Source organism: Priapulus caudatus, unplaced genomic scaffold (assembly GCF_000485595.1).
Source record: "Priapulus caudatus unplaced genomic scaffold, Priapulus_caudatus-5.0.1 Scaffold1, whole genome shotgun sequence".
Taxonomy (NCBI): Eukaryota; Metazoa; Priapulida; class Priapulimorpha; order Priapulimorphida; family Priapulidae; genus Priapulus; species Priapulus caudatus.
In genome coordinates, this window is record NW_014577062.1 from 150997 (window position 1) to 174393 (window position 23397).

Sequence of the window (23397 nt, forward strand, 5' to 3'; positions counted from 1 at the left end):
TATATATATATATATATATATATATATATATATATATATATATATATAGTTCCGGCAGGCATAGAGACAAACATCAGGCCATTAAACAAGATCAATGCAAGCTTTCCGTTGGCACAACTCTCGCTATCGCATATATATATATGTGTAGATAGATTTTTAGATAGATAAATAAATAGATAGATAGATAGATAGATAAATAAATATCTATCTATCTATCTATCTATCTATCTATCTATCTATCTATCTATCTATCTATCTATCTATCTATCTATCTATCTATCTATCTATCTATCTATCTATCTATCTATCTATCTATCTATCTATCTATCTATCTATCTATCTATCTATCTATCTATCTATCTAATATTCTGTGTAGTTTTGAGCTTTTGTAATCAAACATCTTAGCAGATATAATCTGTGCTGTTAATCCTTACCTAGTGAGTCGAACATTCCAGCGAGATCTTCTTTGCTGATGAATCCATCTCTATCCTGATCGATCAGTGTGAATGCCTGCAAAAATAATTACATAATTTTAAAGGCATTTTTCTAAAGCTAATGAATTGATAATTCGCCGATGATTATAAAAGATAATATCTCATCCACCGTATCTTATACAATTCTCAATAAATGTATAATTAAATCAATTTTATAATAGATTACAATACAGCATTCGTTTTTATTTTTAATTATGGTTAATTATTCGTTACGTAACCAGCTATTACAAAATCCCCTTTGAATATACTAATCTCATACCCGGCGGTATTCATTCTCAACTTTCTGGCGATTGATTTAAGTGGGAGAGGTTTCGTCGCTAAACTTATTTAACCCTGAATATTAGCTCATAGCGCTCCTTGCGTATACACCACTCACTATATTTATTAGTAACCCCTCCCCCCACACAATTCGGAAGCAGCGCATCTCTGACACGCACGGGCCCGACATCTGCCAGTGCCGCGCGTGTGGATGATCTATTTTGGGAGACGGAGCGCGTCTGCGCGCGCGTGACTTCGTATCGTATCGGTCACCCGGCTCCCGCTCCCGCTCGCACGTAACTTATCCACACGACGCAGGCATAGCCACGGCGAGAGATGAACGCAGCGGGAGCGGGCGCGAAGCGATTGCGGGAAGGAGATAAATGTATGTATATGCTGCGGCGGGCGCATTAAAGCTCGGCATCATCTCCGCTATTACCTCCTTGAACTCCTGGACCTGCCTCTGGTCGAACATGGAGAACACATTGGATGTGGCGCGCTGTGCTCTCTTCTTCGTCTTTCCGGACCCACTGCTGGAATCTCCCTCAGCCTTCTTTGTCTTCTTCTTCTTCTCTGTCTTTTCGCTAGACTAGAAATACATTCCAGGCAAATCACTATACGCATTCTAATAACGAAACCGAAATAGATATCGATTATAGATCGCAAACCCACTGTTACGGTAAAAGCATTCCATCAAGAGCAAAGAAAAAAATGCCATTTGTTTTTATTCACTCTTGATTCCGTGTGTAACATTCATGTGTTAATCTATGAAATACGCGGTACATCATAATCTGGGAATTAAATGATAATCCTTAGTAAATGATTAAATAATTTCATCGGATGTTTACATAAAAATAAAGTGTAAACTTTATTTTTATGTAATCCTTAGTAAGCGAGTAAATATTTCACATACGGGCAGGCATAATAAGCGTGCCCCATGAAACCAAAATGAATCCCCCTACTCGTTAAAATACGCGAAAGAGGAATAAACCAGTTCCAAAATGTTTATCCTGCTAAATGATAGGCTGCTTCGAAAAGCGCATTGCTCTGCTGCCCTTGTCCTTGGTTTGCCCTTATCCGCCATTTACGATAGCGACTGTGAGGATGAAATCACTCGTATACAAAACTACCAAGCGCGTTAGTCTCTCAAACTCATCAGGTATCATTAATTAAAATTGTTACGACATTACTACACATACGAACGCCAATAACTACATCTATAAAACGAGGTGTGACGATCTCAAACACTCGGTACTACATGCCATATTAAACCTGAACCTAAAAGCAAAGGTAGCCACGTAAACGCACACTGCAGCCGTCCAAACACACAGACGCATCTTTATAGAAGAAGCCTGCCTGTTCTGTTTGAATGCGCGATGAAGCGTCGTGGTTCACAGCGAAACTCAGTACTCACCATGGTGATGTGTGTTTAGGAAAGACGGTGCTGTGATCAGCTGAAGCACGGAGGCACTCTCAGGAATGACTAGCGACGATGAGGCTAGAGCACCAAGATGAATGCACACGCTCGTCCTCGGCGCAAGCCCGCCTATAAGAAGACGGCAAAGTTCTAGCACCATTTTTGGAAATCAACTCAGAACACATTGCGCAGATGCCATCCGACCATTATAGCTGAAATCGTATACTCTGTCTCCCTTTCGCTTGCATATGTAAAAGGTGCTGTAGGCCACCCCCTTGCAGCATGTGGCACGGGTGAGACTATTTTCGGCATATTGGGACGTTCGCGTGCGTGCAATAGGAATCCGACGAGGGCGGAAACTCATGAAAATACTTCAGGGCTAGACGAAGTAGGACAGGCCATGCGAGCGACGGCAACATTTTACCTCTCCGACGCCTAATAATTAACTTGCGCGCGTGAGCGGCATAGGTCTAACGTAGGCGTTCGTCAGAGAGCGTACGGAACACGGCCTTACAGTATTGTTTATCCGCGCCGGTGACCGCTACCAACCGACAATGGAATTGTTTATTTGTATGTTTGCAGGGATTCGTTTTGCTGGTTTCTGTCCATTCGGTAGAACTCTGCTTCAACGGGCGGACATCTGTTGCGCCCAGTCAATGTGAAACGACGGCCAAGAGTATTTAAGCAAAATATTATTCTTTGGATATTTGTGTGGTTATTGTTACTTAAGTCGGAGCGCCGAAGCCGCTAAGAACTCCCTGCGTCATACTATTATACGACACGATATATATATATATACATAAGAAGCGCAAATAAACATCTTTGTACGCATGTTGTGTAACTCTATCTTTCGAGTTGCCTCAATGGCGTAACTCTGTTGCAGACGTGAATGCATTGTATTAACTTTTTGTTGTTGACCGTAAAGCTAACCCCATCACCCCGCTCGAAAGCCATCAATGGCCATTGAACAGCTGGGCGAAAGACGTAATGAGTGCACGAATAACTCTTAACAAGAGTACACATATACTACTAGGGCATTTCTCCGTTGGAACTATACTACCTCGTATGCATATCGGTATCTAATATATCGCGAGAGAGCACACTCTTGCGCTGTCAGTTATCTAGGGCTCTCAGTAAACATTGTTACACACAGTGCAAACATAGTGTAGTGGGTAGAAAGGAACCTGATGAGTTGAAACGATACATCGCTTATCCAAGCTAGGTTACTAGCATCAAGCCGCAAAATTGCTACCGGTTAACGTCTATCTGTTTATAGTGAGAGACGAGCATCTGCATGCAGACCTCATCTATAGCAGGCTATCACCGATACTGGATCAAGCGTCTGCTAACCCAACAATGACGGGACAGTGATAGGTGAACAACAAGTTTATAGCGACATATTCAAGAAGATTGCGTCTTGCGGTGAGAACCGACATATAACGACAGTCTGCCTCTCTGGACACCACAAGCAGAGAACTATAGTAGAAGAGGCCCTTTTTTCTTTTTTCTTTCGTGGAAGGGAAATCTAACGCGGAGGTTGGAAGAGAGCGTATGTACTGGAGGTTCCCGCTCGCAGAGATGGGTGAGTTGCTTTGAATAACATGAGTTCTCCCGTACACACTACGCTTCGCACGAATACGCCAAAGAATAGGTAGAGTCGATATTGGTGGGTAATGCATGGTGGGTCGCTTATGCATGGGTAGTGCGTGTATGTATAGATGATGTGTGTGCGTGTATGTATAGATGATGTGTGTGCGTGTGTGCGTGCGCACGTACGTGGCTCTGCTCAGTCCCTTCACGCCCTCCGCACGCGCTCTCTCTCTCTCTCTCTCTCTCTCTCTCTCTCTCTCTCTCTCTCAGAGAGACTATACGGTTTTCGTGCGCTTATTCAGATTATAACTCGGGTTCGTTCTGTATGTATTGCGCGCAGGGCACATCGACAGCAATACCGTGCAACCGACCGGATATAACAAGCATCTGGATGTCTTAAACATGACTGGCTGCAGGCCACGCGATGCTTACTGGGGCTACATGCTGAGCGATTGCTGCAGATTTCGCTAGTGACTGTAGACGCTTAGGGCCAACTATCTTTGGCAAATGACCAGAAGCTTCTTCGGCGGGATCTATAAATTGCGAATGATTTGCTCTGTAGAGCGAGCTATATGCGCGCTCGCTCATTACACTGGCCCTCTTCCCGCGTCTGATGGAATCCTACGATGTACGAATAACTACCAGGTCGTAGTATTTTCTATTCTAACGAATATAATATAAATATAATGTATAGCGATGCCTAAATTCTGTATATTCGCAGGAATATAGTCCACGTATTCTCAATGTCATTGCTTGGATATCTAGAACATAAACGAATCACCGCATGCACGCACGCAGCGCACGCACGACGCACGCACGGCAGCTGCACGCGACACGCCACACACAGCACCGCACAGCACGCCGCACGCACAGGCACCACACACACACACACACACATACACACACACACACACACACACACATATATATATATATATATTCCATCGCAAGTATCCACCGCATAGTATCAAGTTAACGAACCTCTATGTTGAATGATTGTTTTAACAGGAAAGAACATGCTACATTACAACTTTTAACTGTACCTCCGCAACCAGGTCATGGGCTACCATATAATTGTTTTTACCAGAAGTTCTATGTATTTTGTTACAAAACATTCTCCCTATGTGCCAATCTTTATTCCTGCCAAACTGCCCTTACATGCGTTGACTTGTTTCTCACGTGATTTCAGTCGACTTGGAGTTAAAATTAAACCAACCATTTACAAAAAAGTGGCGTGCTGCATAAATACCAGCTAGCGTACAGTGCAGGATATTCCATATGGATGCCGACTGTTTACGAAGCTTCAACTAGAATTATACAACTTAAAGTACACTATGTCCGCAAAAAAAATCGAAAGATGATACTCAAAAACACTAAATTGAAGCAGCGCAGAACCGCCGCGCAGCGCCAAATCGAGTGAGCGTCAAGTGAGAGTCACACCAAGTACTGAGAAGTTACGCCAGTAGTAGGCCCGATACACTACACCGATAAACGAGCAAGATCGAGTTACGTGTGTCGACGAGGGCGGTGTTTAAGGGACAGCATCTACCATGTGCTGCCTGCGTGAGATGTCTGTGCAGCACCCATGAACCGACATTGGCAAATTTCACTCTACCGTGATGAAGTTCGTCCGTGATCTTAACACGAAAGATACCGCTGCATCGATATGATGATACGCACGAGATTGACATCGGATGTGGAATAGGTAGCAGAGACCCTGGTGTGCATGGGTAATTTAGCTACACGCTAACTTGATAATCTGAAACCCCTGAATTACTATACCACGAGTCGTGTACATTTTAAACCAAAGTATTCTGCATTAGACATTTACATACAGAGAATTGAGCCAGTCTATAGAAATTTCATTAACCTCAAATGTTTAATTAATTTTGCGTGATTAATATTGCTTTAATGTTTGAGGGGGTTCCATTTAATGTCTCCCAGGTAAAAAATATTTAAGTTACCAGTTTCCGGTTAATTAAAATCGTGGTTTCGGCTTTCCCGCGTTCCGGTTGACATCTATTATTATCTAGTCACAAAAAGGTATCTGGTATATATCCCGGTTTCTAGATAATTAAAATAGTCCAATCCCGTATCACCAAATTAACAGTTCCCTCCTTGTCATAAATAGTTATGACAATTTATGATGCTTCTGTCAATGGCCCCAGCTTTCTAACGTTTGCAGTTGCTAAGCTAACTCAATAACAAAAAAAAGCATGGTTTGCATGTTTTAATTTCTCGAAGAGATGGCTTAAATAGCAAGTATATAAATGCAATCTGAACAGGAACACCAGCGATAGCGTGATGATTTTTAATAAGTACACATATACCAGGCATTGCTTTTCGCTAGTATCGATTACTGTGATCTATATACACTTCAAGTTAGGTGGTCATCACCATTCATCATCATCATCAACATCATCATCAATCACCATCATCATCATTATCATCTTCTTCATCATCATCATCACGTCATTCGCGTTCGCGGCCCAGCCGACGAGAGTTACTAAAGGAATGCGCTCCACACATAACACACAAATATTCGGATACTTTCACTGTTTGTGTCGTAGCTTTTATTATATATCACAATAAAATATTCTATATTTACATTTCTCAGCGTTATATTTGATATTGACATACACACACATTAGAGTTTTTCATGTTGACACAAAATTTCATCGGTTAATTACGATGACACGCCACGGTAATAAAGATACAAACTATATTTCGCAGCATATAGACACCATGCAGAGCAACACGACATCAAAACCCATGCACGGCTAAGATATCTGAGAAGACACAGCTAACGAAAGAACACGTTTTAGAACGCTGGCGCTCGCTTTTACTTCAGCGTTGATATTCTTACTCTACAAGTGCAACCGCTAGGAACAAATATGTAATCGGAGAAGGGAATGTCCTGTATAGGATCAAAAACCATGAGTTGCTCCAGTCTGTAGTCTAGTTGGCATCGTCCTTTCACCAGGTTGCAAGTGTTGCTGCTGTAATATAAGTAGAGAAACAATTTACTAAATTAAAGCAATAGGTAATGCAATGTCGGTCATTTCTAAGATATTAAATAACGCAAGTAGCAAAAGGATGCTACGCCGACCGGTGCTTCGCAGAAAGCGAAGGAGCTAAGTGTATGTGCGCGTTTAAGTGCAAGTGTAGGAGTATGTGCGCTCGTTGGTTTCAGTTTCACACCTGCAGTGTATAATTTCAACGCACTGCTCCAACGTTGGCATTTGCACGATGACCCTGAACTCTCCATTTGGATTGTAGCCAAAGAGCGGCTTTGATAGTCTTCGAGTGATGTTACATACTGGCACTGGAGCATCGATGCAACTATACGAATAAAAACAGATCGGTTAGCAATTTACAGTAATGGTATATTCATCAACTTCTCTAATCTTGTGTAATCCTTGCACAACACTCTACACCTATACTCCCCCACGCATTCTTTCGCCCCCGCTCTCTCTCTCGCTCTGATTCTTTCGCATCAATTGAACAGATCTTGTAAGCTAAGCTTATGCCATGCTTCTTTTTCATATTATAATGTTAAGTTAAGTTAATAAAGTAAAGTTAATATTATAATTATAAGATAAGTTATAATGTTAATTAATGTTATAATTTATATAATATTATAAGACGCTTCATGCAGGCAGCATATCGTCATCTGCGATACGAGAATGAAATTCGAAATATTTTTTCAATGAGAGGTGACTGGCGTTGCTGATACTATTTCCGTATGAACCTGTACTGTGGCGACACCTTACGGAGGAACACGCAATTAAAACGATGAAGATGAGGGGCGAAGAAACTAGTCGTATAAACCTTATAATCATCACAAACGCGTTCATGGCTGTTTTTATGTATATTATTCTCGTGAGATTCACGCACCTATCTTTGGGGCAAGTTCCTATTTGGCGCTTCCTTCTAAGTAGTCCAGTTGTAGGATCAAATAGTTTGTCTGTCACCACTGTATTGTCGCACGTCAACACCGGCACTCCGCTGAAGTTAAAGCTTCTGGTGATCGCATCCCTGCAATTTCATCGGTGAAGACGGCAAAAAACACGATTTATAAACGTCAACGCTACGTTCGCTATTGACATATAAATGCATTAATGATGCAGTATGTCGTATAGAGCGATAAATCATACCCCCACTTGATTAGTTCGTTTTATATGACGTCAAAAATACGCGTTCTCGCGAATCGAGTCTGCAGATAAAGATATGCAAATACACTCACAATGCAGCTGTACGAATCTGCGGGGAAGCATCCTGACTAAATTGCTCTTCCAGGCCCAGATCCTTAAGTTGTAATATCCGGTTCATGTCAACCCGTTTGGAGGTTATGTATTCCCTCAACACAACGTTAGATGCGGCTCCGCCGTTAGGCAGGAATGATATACCAACGACGATACTTATGTAGGCGATCTAAAAATAATGCGAATACTGATTAGCTCACGAAAATACACATAACACACCCAATATAAACTGGTATCTAAATAGAGTAGCAATAGATTTACTACCTCAGTAGCGCGCGTTTACTACGCATGATATCAAGAAATTAATTAATTGACGTACAATGGAAGAGAACATCTTCTTCGGGTTGTTATCCAAGCTTCTCTGCTACTGTCCGAATGACAATCTTGCTGCGTCGTACCTACAAACGATGCAGTCAATGTTTAAAAAGTGAAAGGTCGAACCATCTGTAATCACCGTGGCTGTGGTGGCGTGCTGCCAGAAGACGCACATAGTGATCGCGCTGTGTCTACGCCAGTGTTAACGATGCGAAGACGAGGTCACGACTTCTTGTAAAAGGTTAGCGCTCGAATGTGTATTGAATATGTCTAAATGCTATCGTCTGTTACAGATTGTTCCGCAGTTCATTACCACATTTCACGCGGTTCACTGCGTATAATATATCCTGCCACTCGGAAAGACACTTGCGTCGCGCACACGGAGTGTTTACACGATTCGTAACAATTCGAAATATGCTAGCGCGCGGTTACGTCGACCCACCACTGTCAACAGCAAGGCAGCGAAAGTGTCTTACCTTATTCTGAAGATCTCACCGTGAGTACTGCGGCATGCGTTGCGTCTCTTACGGTTTCCAGGTGACAGAATCCACGCGAAACGACTACGAGCAGCGAATTGGGCGCGCCGGTGTGATGTTGTGCACCTCGCTCACTCGGCGGGAATGGAAAGTGTTCAGTGAGCCCGCCTCGCCGTGTCCCCCCCCCCTGCGCCAGAGCCGGATACGTAGGTACCTGCTGGCGATTCGCAACGCCCGACCGACTTCACCACTTGGTCAACAGCCCTGTTCGTTGAACCCGCCGCGATTGCTATAGTGAATAGTCGTCAGTGATAGTGCTCACGATAGCCGAAGTGAGAATCATTTCCATCAAATCCGTTATTTATATTAATGTGTATGATGTGTTTACTGTGGCAAGGTGGGCGGCGTCTTTATAGGAGGAATTAGTTTCTGATGACATCGAGTAGTGTCAATTTCCTGTTCAGTGACTGCATTTTTCTTAGGCTTACGTTGTTGCTGGATTAGTGGCAACAGGCACTGATATAGACTACTCTGCTACGTTAGAGGAAGCTATTTCCGGCAGGGGTTTCCCTATATTCAGCATAATAGAACAAACAAACAGTGTAAAACACTCCAATAAGCTTTATAAACATCGTCCTAGGTTCAGGCATGCTGTCGCTGGAGCGTGTTCGAGTTTCGAGCAAATCCTCCGACTACAACCCCCCCCCCCTCCCGTGTCTTAATAGTGGGTGTCTGTGCAATCACTCGCTACAGCTGATGTCAACGACACAGATAAGTGACCAGTTTCATCTTCCTGATTCGAAAACCATAGTGTGTTGACTTTCTCCGCAGGCCAGGTTATGTTATGTTACGCGCCCTACCAAACAGGTTTGTGATTGTTACTTTCTGCTACATATCCAACATTTACTGCGCGCAAAATGCAAGTAATGACAAGAAAACATCACGTTAAGCAGAAAATATTTTATTGAATACATTGTGAAATTATACACTCGCTTTACGAATATCTTCTGTGCCACTATATTTTTTATTAATATTGATTAAATATAGATTCGTGTACTATTTTATGTATAACGATATATGAAGGTTTAGTCCATTCCAAATATCACAGTTGGCTAATAAGGTGTGGTGTCACAATGTGGACAGACGCGGACTCATTCCTATGTGATTTGTCGTGATTTTTTTGCAACGGCTCATTCTTGTATCGATCCGCGTTTGTCTCATTATAGTTCAGGCCATAGTTTACTTTTTTATATTTTTTTTATCACAACTGAAATTATAAATTAAACGCATAGGCACATAATGATGCACCCTACAAAAAATATTCATCATTGTATGTATTATAAGTATAATATGAGTTTATGTAACTGGGAATCTACGACGAGAAATTCATGTGAATGGCACCGACCGCTCTCGCACGCATGCACAGACTACAGAGAGACACAGGCGAGCAGTAACGAAGCGTGATAGAGACGTGTTAGGGTTCTTTATCATCCACATACGAACACCCTCCTCGTTCATCCTCACGCAAATCCGACAACTACTCTCCGCACCCGACGAGTTCGCGGTATCAAGTGCCCGGCGGCACGCACCCCGCACGCATGCACACTGAACGCACGCTCGTTGCACGCATGCACACTGCACGCACGTACACTGCACGCGCACGCACGCACGCTGAACACGCACGCACGCTGAACACGCACGCACGCTGAACACGCACACATGCTGCACGGCGCACGCACGCACGCTGAACACGCATGTACACTGCACGCACACACGCTGCACGCACGCACGCTGAACACGCACGCACGCTGAACACGCACGTACACTGCACGCACACACGCTGCCCGCACGCACGCTGAACACGCACACACGCTGCACGCACGCACGCTGCACGCACGCGGGGCCGCTGGCTGTCACGACTAGACACGCGTTACGTTGGCGGGAAGATGGTCGCTCGGCAAGCGCAGCCGGTCGGGATGAGGAACGTACTGAGCACGCACTTGTCGCTAGGCGGCAGGATGATGATCAGACTCTGCTCCCTGTACTCCTGCGTGCAGTTTCCGTGCACGAGGTTGCAGCTGCTCGACCTGTGAGTGAAATAGAGAGTCGACACAAGTACAGTGTAGACACCGTAATGCTGAAATAACTACTATCGACGTAGATATGAAGATAGCCAGCGTGGTGTGTGACATATGGCACTCCTTCGGTGTTTGAGTGTTATTAAAAATAATATAATCATCGCTACAATCATCATTATTCGGTCATTATTAGGGCTGTAAACGCAGGTGAATGCACGTGTAATATCGCGCACGCAGTCAACTAAAACTAACTATACGCAATCTCATGAACGACCGGATGTCTGGGGCATAGGTTACGCAAATGATGGTGATCTCCACTTCTTCTAACCCGCAACGTGTCAACGAGATACGAATGGAAGGCTATTTACATGTCAATTCGTGACCATGCGCAGTGGTCTGCTTGCTCAGCCGCAACGACACGGGAGCACCTTGAACATTCGACTGACCAACACATCAACGTCGCGCAAACCATTGTCCATTATACTTTAACGACCACGACAATTCTAGTCGCCACCGGTTAGACGAGTCACGGGACAATATTTTACTACCATCACTGAATGCTTTGGATATTAAAAGAGGATTTCAGATTGTAACTACATCGTCTACCCTTGGTTGTTACGCCGGATGACGTAGTGGCTACGTACCCTGAGGCGATGGTTCCCAAAGTTATTACAAAGACAAGCCCAGACAAAGGCAGAGTAGGGAATGGGCCAGGAAAACATCGGGACTCGAAATCAGGCGTAGGACGGCGCAGTCAGCCGTTTGTAATGACAGCCAACTGCGTACAACCAGAATACCGGCAATATAAGCGAGCTGACGTCAGAGGACCGGACAGACACACAGACAGACACGCAGGCAGATAGAGAGGCAGGCCGGCAGGCCGATGGATGAATGGATAGATGGACGGACGGATGGATGGATGGATGGAAGAATAGATGGATGAATGGATGGATGAATGAATGAATGAATGAATGAATGAATGAATGAATGAATGAATGAATGAATGAATGAACGAATAAATGAATGGTTGGATGGATTAATGGTTGGATAGATGTATTGATCGATACTTACTGACAGATTGTTTGCACGACTGGTTGTTCAAAGATACCAGGTATATTCAGTATTCTTTGGGTGCTTCCAAATATGTCTTCGAGATGTGTTGGAAACTTTGTACGTGTCGTGCTTTCACACATGGCTATTGGTGGCTCGATACATCTAATTAAAAAAATTCAGAATTGCATATTATAAGACCACAACGCAACGCCGCAGGGTGGAGTTCGATTACACATTTAAAGGTAGGGGCACACGAGCGATTTTTATCGCCCGATCGCCGCGAATTTCAAAATACACGCATACCCGATGACCATGGCTTGTGGAATGTCATGACAAATGTAATACTTTTGTCGCCGATTTTGACAGTTATGCTAGGGGCACACGAGCGATTTTTATCGCCCGATCGCGGCGATTAAAATTGCCAGCGAATTTAATCGCCCGATCACGAAGGGGCACACGTAGCGAATTTAATCGCCCGATCACGAAGGGGCACACGTAGCGATTTTTATCGCCCGATCACGAAGGGGCACACGTGACGTAGCGAATTTGAGAGCGTACGCGTACGCCACTCGACAGAACATTTAACATCACATGATAACAACAACACGTCCGATTGGTTTAGAAAAATCGATCGGGCGACAAAATACGCCGGTCACGGGCACACGAGCGATAATAATCGCCCGGCGTAAATAATCGCCCGGCGTAAATAATCGCCCGAAAATATCTAACATTTTGGATACGGGCGATTCGGTCGGCCGATTAAAATCGGCGTCGACGTGAAGGGGCACACGAGCGATTTTTTCGAGCGATTTTGAAATTCGCGGCGATCGGGCGATAAAAATCGCTCGTGTGCCCTTACCTTTAACGAATGTAAATTTTTCTTTTTGTTTTAAAGTGATTACGTCACCATAAATAGTAAAAAAATGTCACAAAATACAAGTAATTCTGTTCACTTTTTATGGTTAAATTGCTGCATTATATTTCTTATTTTACTATATTGTTCGATGTGAACATACACTCGTGACGCATACATAGCCCATAGCAAGCAATTAATGTCAGGAACACTAATATCAAATCGACCAGGTTTTTTGGATTTTTAACTAGTTGTGAAACAATCTTATCAGGTAAGAGTTTGACGATACGTTTAGTCCCGTTAGTTCTTACTTTGAATGTAAAAAATGGCAACAAAACAGTTACATATTTCACCATAGAAAATTCGTGACGTAGTCAATTTAATTAAGTTTTTACGAATACGTCGCTGATCTCATCACACCGGAAGGAATCAAAGAACAAGCACATACTGGACGGCAACCTGCTGAGCGAGCGACTTTCCTACGCGTAACATCACTCAATTCGGTAAAACCAGCGCTGGTTCCATACAGCTCGAGACGACCTTATATAAGATTTGACACATTTCGTAAGGTATCGTAACGAGATTCGGATCAGATTTGCGCTAATTGTATACGTACGATGAGCAGTCGTCGACAACCTGTCGTCTGTCGCGCACGTGATCCTGTCGCACGGCGTCCGCGCGTAGGATGTCTTCCAGCGAGAACCCAGCTTCTCTCTTACCCCTGAGAAACGCCGACTCCGACGGCTGCAGCTGCATGGTGTGCTTGGACAGGCCTAACGATACCAATGTCAGATCGTGCCTGTATGCCAATATAGACGAGACATGACGAGACGATTATCATGACAACATAGGATGGAAACAGATAAATAACATCGTTTCGTTTAGTCAACGATAGACGAAGAACATATTCTCTATAGCATCCAAGTATAGACGACCCTCTGCTTTTAAACAATCTCAATTCTGAACACGCGTATGCAGTTTAGGCTTCTTACATATTTTCGGTGCCTTCGACGCTTGATTTTCGGTGAGTCAGCAAACTGAGTACAACCACGTAACAAAACCACACCTGGAAAGATAGCGCCAGTAAAAATAACAATCCCGAACCAAGACTGGACCGGACGTGGCGGCACGAGACTATAAAACATCGACATAATCACAATCATCGCATCAGGAGTCTATCAATAGTCTATTGATAGACTCCTGATCGCATCGACAATAATAACCGCGACTACAATGACGACGATGACGACGTAACGTCGAATACGTATAAAACATGGCACCCGGGCGCACACACATGCTCACACACGAACTTGCTGCGCGTTGGTTGTTTCGGTGGCTTAATTTGCACTTGCATAGCTTGCAATGTAACACGCGAAGACAAATATATGCGATATATACTATCATCCTCTTTAACGCCGATGGCTGGTATACACAAGCCTTGAAGCAACCACTCTATAACCCAACAAAGTTATGACAGATTTTTATTACTTACCATACACAATCTCGTGATTGCCATTTTGCTAGAAACTACCAGCTCGATCACCCTAAATGTTCTTCAAGTAAAAGTCGGTGAAAACACGAATGAAGAGGGCTAGATGGGAGCTTGCATTATGATCTATTTCGCCGACGTGCTAATAGGTGTCCGCGTTTGAGGCTGGCACCACCGCTTGCAGAGCGAGCACACACAAACACACACACACACACACGCACACTGCAAACGGGAAATACTCTCACAGTACGAGATATTCAAGTTCACTTTCGCGTCAAAATGCGGCAACGCACGCTCGCTCGCCTATTGCGGTGATGTGGCGAACCGTGAACAGACACAGCCTCCGGCTACATTTCCCCGTAATTGTACACGCTATTGGTTGCACGGGTTCATGCGTGTGTGGCGCGGAAGAGGTGAGCGCGACGGGGTGCGCGTGGGTGTGACCTCTCTAGCTCATCATGATCACCTTGTTTGCACAGATCACGAGGCATCACGTATTTACTCGGTTTGTACACACGCTACCTGCGCTACGCAGTCCGCAGACGCAATGCACGTACGGAAATTAAAATGCAAGTGCAGTATCTTAGTACTTACCGGAGAACTAACGTATAACATTACGACGCCGACATTGTCGCCACGCCGGCCTTAAAGTCGTAATCGGGGTGAACTGGAGGGAGTAACGACCCGAGAGATCAAAGAGCACGACTGCTCCATTCATGGTCTCCCGCCCAGCGGCGAAATGGTGGAAGCCCCTCAGTATAACAGGAGGTCCATTGTAGGTTTATAACTCGCGTGCGCCGCCAGCCCCGCCCGAACTGCAATCACGACTCTCGTTTCCAAAGTAAATCTAAATGCCTTTCGGCTGCGCGCGGAAATGTACGAGTTCCTATGCACAGAAAAACGGCACCGAATTACACTACCCAGACAACCACAAGTCTATGGTGATTCTAAAAGGGAACCCAAATACCTCTGAAAATGCCTGGGAATACGTAGTACGTTGAAAATCTACCCAGCAAGCTAACGAAAATGTGTACGCGCAGTTTTACCCGGATGGTTTGCCACACTACAACTCGTATTAAGATGGACTCGCAGTAACAAGAGAAAAAATATAATTCAGTAACAAATGTATTAAAATAGCAATTAAATTTCATACAAGGCATTAAATCTACATGGAACACGGCAGCGTCTACGTAAACACACGCACAGCCTGATGCGCGCGAGTAAGCACAGAGAAGTAATATAAGAAAGCCAAGCAATGAATGAGTTGGCAGTTGGCACGTTTGCACAGTCACGTTTCTTTCACACAATGACATCTTTATGGTTTCTGACCATTTTTCTATAATAGAAAGAATTACAAAATTGCATTTTTTAATACAATGATTGTCAGGCATGATATTACACCATTAAAAATAAACTGGAAAACAGACTCGGGGGATCCAGGGATCGAAGTCCCTGTAAAAGCCCATGGATCTTCAGCATTTCAAATGTTTTGCTAATGCTTTATTGCGGTTAACATTGTCTGAGGTTATGGACGCTAAAGCGCCGAGCTGCTTATGTAGGTTACGTTAAATGTGTATATTTGTTCCATGTCGATCGTACATATCAAATAACACCCCTTTACCAAATTTAGGCACCTAATTTATAACGATCTCGAGGTAGGCCTGTTTAGAAGACAACAACAGGATATTCAAATTAAAATGGCTAAATATCATGCTTTATCATCACTATTACTAATATTATTATTGTTATTATTTTAGTTATTCAATTAAAAACTAATGTGGTTATACACAGTTCTCTAGTGACAATCGCACCATGTACCATGTACGCATGTGCACTACGCATACCATCGCACCATGTACGCTCACTTTACTTTATGTTGACATAACATTCGCATATAATATGCAATGGCAAAAACGTAGCTAAAATGTTATCACAGCAATTTCCCATGCAACTATTACTACATGTCCATTTAAAAATCATGTTTTGTATAACATATATCAACCCGTATATATTTAAAACAACTTTTAAATCTATTTAAAATATACCTCAAAATAGCTTCTAGATTTCATTTCCACACAATTAAAATTATTACTAGTGACTATTAGTACTAGTACTCTAGTCTATTGGTGTACATCTTGCATGATGTAAGCAACAGAAAAGTATGTGATACTTGTATAACATAAATACAATCAATGACATGCTTCACATTAAGGTGTGATTTTCTGTATGTCGGCACCTGACAACGTACGTTACTTCCGATCTATAAAACTTCATATAAACGTTGCCATGCTGCTCGGTGCACATTGTTGTTAGTCTGATGGCGGGTCGTGATGCTCGTCGATCATGAAAGCAGGCACGCAGTGCGTGTGCACCACTTCCTCGTCCTCGGACGATTTCTCGTCTGCCGTATCCTTTCTCTCGCCGCCGCTTGTGTTGTTGTCATCGTCTTCCTCGTCGTCATCGTCGTGCAGGTGTGTCAGCTCCTGCGGCGTCTCTGCCCACAGGTGCGGTACGAGGCTGTCGTGGCGTCGGCGCGGCGATCGCGCCGGGCTCTCGGCAGTACCGGAGACATCGCGCGAGCGGCTCGCGATGAAATTGCCCATGTCTTCCTCGCACGTCATCTCGACGTGCTCAACTGTCGACTCATGCGGCATCTGCGCAAAGAGATGACGCCACCGATTAAAGCCAGGATTTTCGAAATCACTGTTTCAAAATGCGAAGACTAGAAAACTGTAGTGAAATATAGTCTCACCTAATAGCAGAAATGTTACCGATTACACCAACTTGAAAAACACTAAGAATTTATGCTGATATATCGTAGAAAATTTGATTTTAACACATCGTAACACCATGGCATATTTGATTATAGCAACAATTAATTTGCAAATGGTGCCTTCAAAAAAAGTGCACTACAGTGAATACCTATATGAAATTAAAATGAGTAATCTAAATTCGAATTGTGCATGTTTTAGTGGTACGGAGGTTCTAAGACATGTTAGCGTTACTCTAGACAGTTGCTATTACTCGAGCAATAAGGGTAAGTATAGTAAAAGTGGGGAAAACACGAGACTGGTTAGAAAATATTTTCGAAATCCTGGCTATATAACGACAGACGTCGTGCACCGAGGAAACAGCTTGTTGTGAATATGTGGCATCTTGATTTTTTGTACGGAACTGTTTGTCATTACTGTCTAGTGGACACACACCGTCAGACACACGTGCTGTGTTACAGTTGCTGCCGTATGCTTTGGTGTCAGAATAACGGAATTAAACTAATTTCTGTAGTGAATTCACTACATCGCTATGATGACAGCAAAACTAACATAACAGATGGTAACAATAACACAGACACAAAGTAACTAAATATGCTAAATCCTATATATATATATATATATATATATATATATATATATACATATATGCACACGAACACGCACACAAACATGAACACAGAAACACACAAGCACACGCACACATATATTTATAACCACTTCGCACCTCTAATCTTCTTTGACTTCATTATGTCACCAAAAATATGGTCGCCAATGTAGAGGACATCCTTGCCCTTCGCTCCAATCATGTTAGAGAAGACATCACAAGAACCTGCACGAAATATGCATATGCATAATAAAGTTCCATGTGAAATTTGTGATAAATTGTATTACCACACAATGTTTGATATTACATGGCATTAATCTCATATCTATCTAGAAGTGATGATGAACATTTAAAATATTGATAGCTATTAAAAAATCTGTACCTCCAGCATACACTGATCCCTTTTTGAGTGGTCCTACATGTGAGCCTATTTTCCATGCTCCTGTGTCCTATACCAGACGGTAGAATAAGAGAGTTTGGAGAAATTAAACTGTTAGTATTAATATTACAAGTAGCATTTTGATACACACACGATGTATACTATGATTCTTCACATATTATACACAGAGGTTAGGAGTGTGTGCACAGCAACTATATGATAAATTGCATGAAACTGGTACGAAGTGTTGAGATCTCACCTGATTCACTTGCCTCAGTATTGTACCTTCTGCAAAGAACAGTGGTTTCTGTGCATCAACTAATATGTAGTCAAAGTAGGTCTTCCAGTTTCTACCTGGTTTGTCTAACAGGTATGACATAATGCCCTGGAAAAGATGGAAATAACAAAATATGATTACAGTATATTATAATACTTGTAGCTATATTGGTATTTAACAACATCAGGTGTATATAACAGATTCTTTCCTTAATACCACCACATTAAAATTATACATTGTAAGTCATCATGCACTTACTTGCTTCTACAAAAACATGACAAATTACAAAACAGTGAAAGTCATTACCACAAAACAAGCGTGTTAAATTAAAAATCTATACTTACTGCAGTATACCAATATTCACTGTTGGTTAGCAGAAATACTTTGCTGTCGTGTTCTGCCATCCTATATTAAATTAGGGTCACAGTAAAGTAATTAGTGCGTATCTATCTTCCATTCATCTGTGTCTGCACCGACTCAATCAATTATATTATGTAGCGCCAGTCATTTTTTTACTGGCCCACTTTAAGTTTATTATTAATATTTAATAATTATGTTTAAATATATATAAATATATATATTAAGTCAGCACTTCTTCATAATTGGTTACATTACATCATCAATTCATACCATGTCAGTTCATGAATGTTAACTGTTTTAACTTTGATAGATTCTTGGTCCAGAAAAATAATATTTTCCAAAGACAAGTTTACCTATCCAGTAGAATAGGAAGTCTATCATCCTTTATCACATACTTCTTTGGGTCACTGACAGTAATCTTTTTTAATGACCCCTGTTATAAAAACAAGGAACGTCTTCAACAAAGATTCAATGTCACTATAGTCACTATAATTATACGATTTTTTTCAGTTCTATTACAAATTCGAGATAAGTAAACTAACATGACCATGATGAAGATTAAGAGGTGATTACCCACACTTCACAATTAAACAATAATTTTAGAAGAAGAATAAATAATTGAATAAATTCTCAAAAAACTAGTTGCAAGCAAACTCTCAGTGCTATATGTTTGGTATGATTATTCTGGTAACATTAGCTTACCTTGAGATGTACCCAGTCCACAGCTACCCTGATGTCTTGGAAGATCGATTGGTAGGACATGTACAATTCTCCTTTGTAGACACCCTTATTGTCCCTGCACAAGTACCATATTCACGTTTTTAAACACCAGTTACACCGTTTTTATGATTAGCCCCCTTTTTCTGCTGTTAACCTATTAGCCTAAAATGCATGCACGCATGCTATATCTTATTACACATAGTAGCATAATGAAAGGCACGGCATAACGTCTTATATGTAATAAAAGAAAATATTTCTAGTTACTTCCTGATAAGAAATTCCTCACAGCAATCAAAGTAGTCAATCACGCAGGCTAACAGGTAGGTTTCTGTGAATGCATAGCAATTCAAATGTTAAACCACTAAAATATGATCTGATATAACAGTATATGTACACTATAAAATAAATGTTATAGAAATATACAGTTAAAAGAATCGCTCTTATAGTTGCCTTCCATATTTAGTCATTTGCATAATTCATTATATATAAAAGATGAAATCACAGTTGTGTTAATTATGACTAACAGAAATAATAATACTAGGTTGTTATAGGATTAGAGATTTCCTAGTTCAAAATGAATGGGATGGTATTTTTAATGAACATATTGTGAATTAGTCTTACCTGGTAGATTAAACAGTGTATTTAGCACAAAAATTCTCTTATCCAACTTGATGAAGCTATTTGGATACAGCTCTCGTATCTCCATTCTATTACAAACAGAATTGCACAAAATCAACCATATTTAATTATGCTAATATATATAGCCATTGCTATCTAATGCCACTTTATATATCTTTAACAGCTCAGTATCACATAGAATGAGAATATAATTTACTAAAATGTTCTACATTATTTAATAGAAGAAAACTATATATTTATAGCCAATTGGTACTTACGGTTTAAGAAACTTGAATCCATGACAACATACCAAAATGTTTCCATATTGATCGACTTTGAGCAAATTTCCATACTCCTTATCATACCAGAGGCCTCTGCAAACAAAAAATCTTACAGTGAATTGTTAATGTTACTAAGCAGGTAAAATCTTAAACACAATGAATGCATGAGTAAATTATAGGCAAAACAGCCTTTAGAATACAATAGAACTTAGTCACGACATTAGATCATACATATATATATATATATATATATATAAATACATAAATATGCTAATCTAGATACACAGGTTGGGTGTCATTATATTATGTATAAGCACTTACGAGAATAGGTGGTGCTCGAAACATGTAGCTGAATGAATAGTGCAGTAAATTCATAAACGTCGCAGCATACAAGTCAGCATAATGTGTTACCTGGCCAGCAAAGAATGTCTGCCGTGATCCTAAAAAATAAATAGCAAAATTTACATCACATCATCACACACCATCATTCATATGCTAGTAGTTAGGACATTTGTATTTAATAATTATAGTTAAGCTTCTATTATTCGTGTATCCACCATTTATAGTAACATTCATGCTTTGCCATGAACACGTTTGGTTATATTAGGGGTGAATAATGATAAATATTGTCATTAATCACCCCTAGTTATATGTAACACATGTAGTTAGTAAAAGCACAAACAGCCCTAATACACACCACTTCTGAATAAGCTACCCATCATTCCATATGCCATGTCCATCTCATGCGCCACTTCTCTGTTGTTCTTTTGTAGTGACCTAATGTCAGGTATCTGTTGTGTGCTGCTGTCCAAATTCCTGAGCAAAGAAGCAAACATAACCAGAATATGCTTTCACATCTCCTCTCTCTGGAGTTTAATCATGCCAACCCCACCATCTTCCTGTTAAGAACTTCAATTCTGGGGACATCACTAAATTGCCATCAACCTGTAATTAAGTAACTGGGGCTGGTTGCCAGTAACAAAATTTGTCTTAAGATTAGTCCTAACATGAAGTTTTTCTTACAAACCGTTGACAGAAACATGGTAAAATTGTGAGTTTCTCAAAAGCAGTGTATAGAGGGCCTGTCTAGAAGACAAAAGTTAAACCTAATTTTGTTTCTGACAATGCCCCCCTGGTATGTACTTACCTGTATAATGCAGAAATCAGGCCATCGAGATATTGAAGCTTATCATACAGTTCCCGTTTATCTGTCCAGACATGCAGTTCCTGTGCCAGTTCCGGCACGACGAGAAATGTCCTCCAACCTGTAAAATACAAATACAGTAAAACTCGCATAAGTCGGCACTTTTGGGACCAGCATTTTTGTGCTGACTTACGAAAATGACGATATACGCGTAAGTCGTCATTTTGTAGATTTATGTGTAAGTCATCAAAACGGTGACTTATGCATGTATATTGTCATTTTGATGACTCACAAAGCTGGCATTTCGACGACTTAGAGAGTGTCAAGCTGATATTTCGCCAGGCTTCCTATCTACATGAACTAATACATGCACTAAGGTATATCATCTCAAAATTACTTGATCCTGATGCCATAAAACACTAAAATGTTCAGTAAATAATCAAAGGAAGATTACCCCACCCTTAAATACTGCTCTACGCGCTACGACTGGATTGGGCGAGACTAGTCTGCATGTGTTTCCGCGAAACAATGAGTCATAATTTTACCAGGAATTCGCTGTACGTTGGGCTGCATACACTGCGCCATAGGCATTTCTGATGACGACATACAGATAGGATTTTACTGTTGTTTGTATTACATAGGACCTGTCTGCGGGCGACGACTTGTACATAATGATGGCTTGTAAATAACGACTTTAGCGGGGCTATTCAAATGGATTTATCATTAGAGAAAATTGGGACTTTGACTTCCATCACGAATTCTATTACATATTTGATTCTATTCAGCGAATTGACGAGTTAGACGATGGCGTCTTTTACTGCGAGTTTTACTGTAGACAATTTAAATGCAGTTTAAATGCCTTTTCCCCCTGACTCTCAAAACACGCAGATCATTCGTTAGTAGCACTGTACCCATTTAAAACCAATCCATCTAATCCCACAGATCAACAATATATATTAATAGAAAGTTCCTCTTTAAGGACTGGAACACTATTGGGGAAATCAGATAATTAGCCACTGCAGCAGTGGGCTAGTCTACACTACGAGATGTCAATGTGAAATCTATAGTACAAACACATGAAGAATAAATTAAAATGTACCAATTTGCCAGTCTTAAAACCTCTGCATATATTGTATGCATATGTATCAGTGGTTAATAATGATAATTTGTCATTATTAACCCCTAATATGTATGTATATATATATTGCAAAATATCCCACACGACCACAATCATATTTGTAAATGTTTATGTCAACAGAAACGCACCTGTGAATTGAAGTACAATGTTAGTGAAAAGAATTATAGATCTAAAACCTAGAATAGTCCTATTCTACCCATGTTATAAAAGGGCAGTTTATACCCCTCTGATCTGATCTCAATATGGCGACGGGGACTTTCCGATATGGCTTCATTCGTCTGATGTGCGAAGCATCGTGAGTGTGTCCTAACAACCCTGCTGGTATCTGATGAAGATGGTCTACGACTTCAGTCTCTTTCCCGCCAAGCCTTCCTCCCGTTACGTTGTAGCGAAAGTTCATGCATTCCACTATATGATCGTTTCTACCTATTTGTTCTTAATCTAATTCGTATTTTAAACTCAATTGTTCTCTACGTGATAGTGAAGTTACGGATCCTTCCGGTCATCCTTCGTCCTCACCTAGAAAAGCTTCCCTCCATATCCTAATACTTTACACTACTGTCGTTTCTTTTCACATATTTTAGAGATGGTGCATATTCTCCCCCCCTCATTCTCCATTTGTTTTTTACCGTTTTCCCATTGCATTGTGGAGAATGTTAGTACATCTCACACCTATTCTCTGTCTCGTTTCAACTCTTCCCTCACACAGTGTAGGCGCTTACAGTCACTTTTTACATTCATATTCACTTGTCCACACCATGAGCTGTTCGATCTTGAGCACTCCTTATATTGTTATATATTATTATAATATTTA

At 41.4% G+C, this 23397-nt stretch overlaps 4 protein-coding genes across 5 annotated transcripts in view; all 4 read right to left on the reverse strand.

Annotated features, from left to right (window-relative positions):
- LOC106811830 (myosin regulatory light chain 2, ventricular/cardiac muscle isoform-like) overlaps positions 1-2298 on the reverse strand; it is a 5943-nt gene extending 3645 nt beyond the window's left edge. The window contains exons 1-3 of the mRNA XM_014815582.1: positions 2167-2298; positions 1192-1341; positions 435-510 (exon numbers count right to left, since the gene is read on the reverse strand). Of these exons, the coding sequence (XP_014671068.1) occupies positions 435-510; positions 1192-1341; positions 2167-2169 (229 nt within the window). The 5' untranslated portion in view covers positions 2170-2298. The remainder of the gene's footprint in view (positions 1-434; positions 511-1191; positions 1342-2166) is intronic.
- A 3675-nt stretch (positions 2299-5973) lies between these two features.
- Positions 5974-8955, reverse strand: LOC106813096. Of its 2 annotated transcripts, none has more exons than XM_014817258.1 (6): positions 8835-8955; positions 8344-8422; positions 8006-8193; positions 7657-7797; positions 6961-7101; positions 5974-6758 (listed from the first exon to the last, which is right to left on the reverse strand). In XM_014817258.1, the coding sequence occupies exons 2-6, from the start codon at positions 8356-8358 to the stop codon at positions 6602-6604; spliced, it is 642 nt and encodes a 213-aa protein (XP_014672744.1). In that variant the 5' UTR covers positions 8359-8422; positions 8835-8955; the 3' UTR covers positions 5974-6601. The 2 variants fall into 2 exon arrangements, with proteins under 2 accessions (XP_014672744.1, XP_014672674.1); XM_014817188.1 differs by having other exon boundaries at positions 8816-8955.
- A 1686-nt stretch (positions 8956-10641) lies between these two features.
- On the reverse strand, positions 10642-14594 carry LOC106813246. Its single transcript, XM_014817377.1, has 5 exons — positions 14292-14594; positions 13792-13865; positions 13416-13598; positions 11965-12108; positions 10642-10902 (listed from the first exon to the last, which is right to left on the reverse strand). Exons 1-5 carry the CDS (start codon positions 14313-14315, stop codon positions 10746-10748), a joined length of 582 nt encoding a protein of 193 aa, XP_014672863.1. The 5' UTR covers positions 14316-14594; the 3' UTR covers positions 10642-10745.
- An 801-nt stretch (positions 14595-15395) lies between these two features.
- The window catches only part of LOC106807981 (cytosolic purine 5'-nucleotidase-like), a 20260-nt gene continuing 12258 nt past the window's right edge, over positions 15396-23397 (reverse strand). The window contains exons 5-15 of the mRNA XM_014810554.1: positions 20299-20394; positions 20024-20109; positions 19667-19730; positions 19385-19478; positions 19036-19115; positions 18667-18727; positions 18305-18430; positions 18049-18115; positions 17787-17891; positions 17067-17071; positions 15396-16942 (exon numbers count right to left, since the gene is read on the reverse strand). Of these exons, the coding sequence (XP_014666040.1) occupies positions 16598-16942; positions 17067-17071; positions 17787-17891; positions 18049-18115; positions 18305-18430; positions 18667-18727; positions 19036-19115; positions 19385-19478; positions 19667-19730; positions 20024-20109; positions 20299-20394 (1129 nt within the window). The 3' untranslated portion in view covers positions 15396-16597. The remainder of the gene's footprint in view (positions 16943-17066; positions 17072-17786; positions 17892-18048; positions 18116-18304; positions 18431-18666; positions 18728-19035; positions 19116-19384; positions 19479-19666; positions 19731-20023; positions 20110-20298; positions 20395-23397) is intronic.

Bases quoted from the DNA above. Each gene is read 5' to 3' on its own strand.
- LOC106813096 (XM_014817258.1), bottom strand. The intron at 7,798-8,005 runs GTGAGTGTATTT...ATGAAATTGCAG, and splicing joins CAGATTCGTACAGCTGCATT to GGATGCGATCACCAGAAGCT. The intron at 7,102-7,656 runs GTGCGTGAATCT...TTATTCGTATAG, and splicing joins GGAACTTGCCCCAAAGATAG to TTGCATCGATGCTCCAGTGC.
- LOC106813246 (XM_014817377.1), bottom strand. From the start codon at position 14,315: ATGGCAATCACGAGATTGTGTATG. The intron at 13,866-14,291 runs GTAAGTAATAAA...CTATCTTTCCAG, and splicing joins CAATCACGAGATTGTGTATG to GTGTGGTTTTGTTACGTGGT. The intron at 13,599-13,791 runs GTAAGAAGCCTA...ATTGGCATACAG, and splicing joins GTCGAAGGCACCGAAAATAT to GCACGATCTGACATTGGTAT.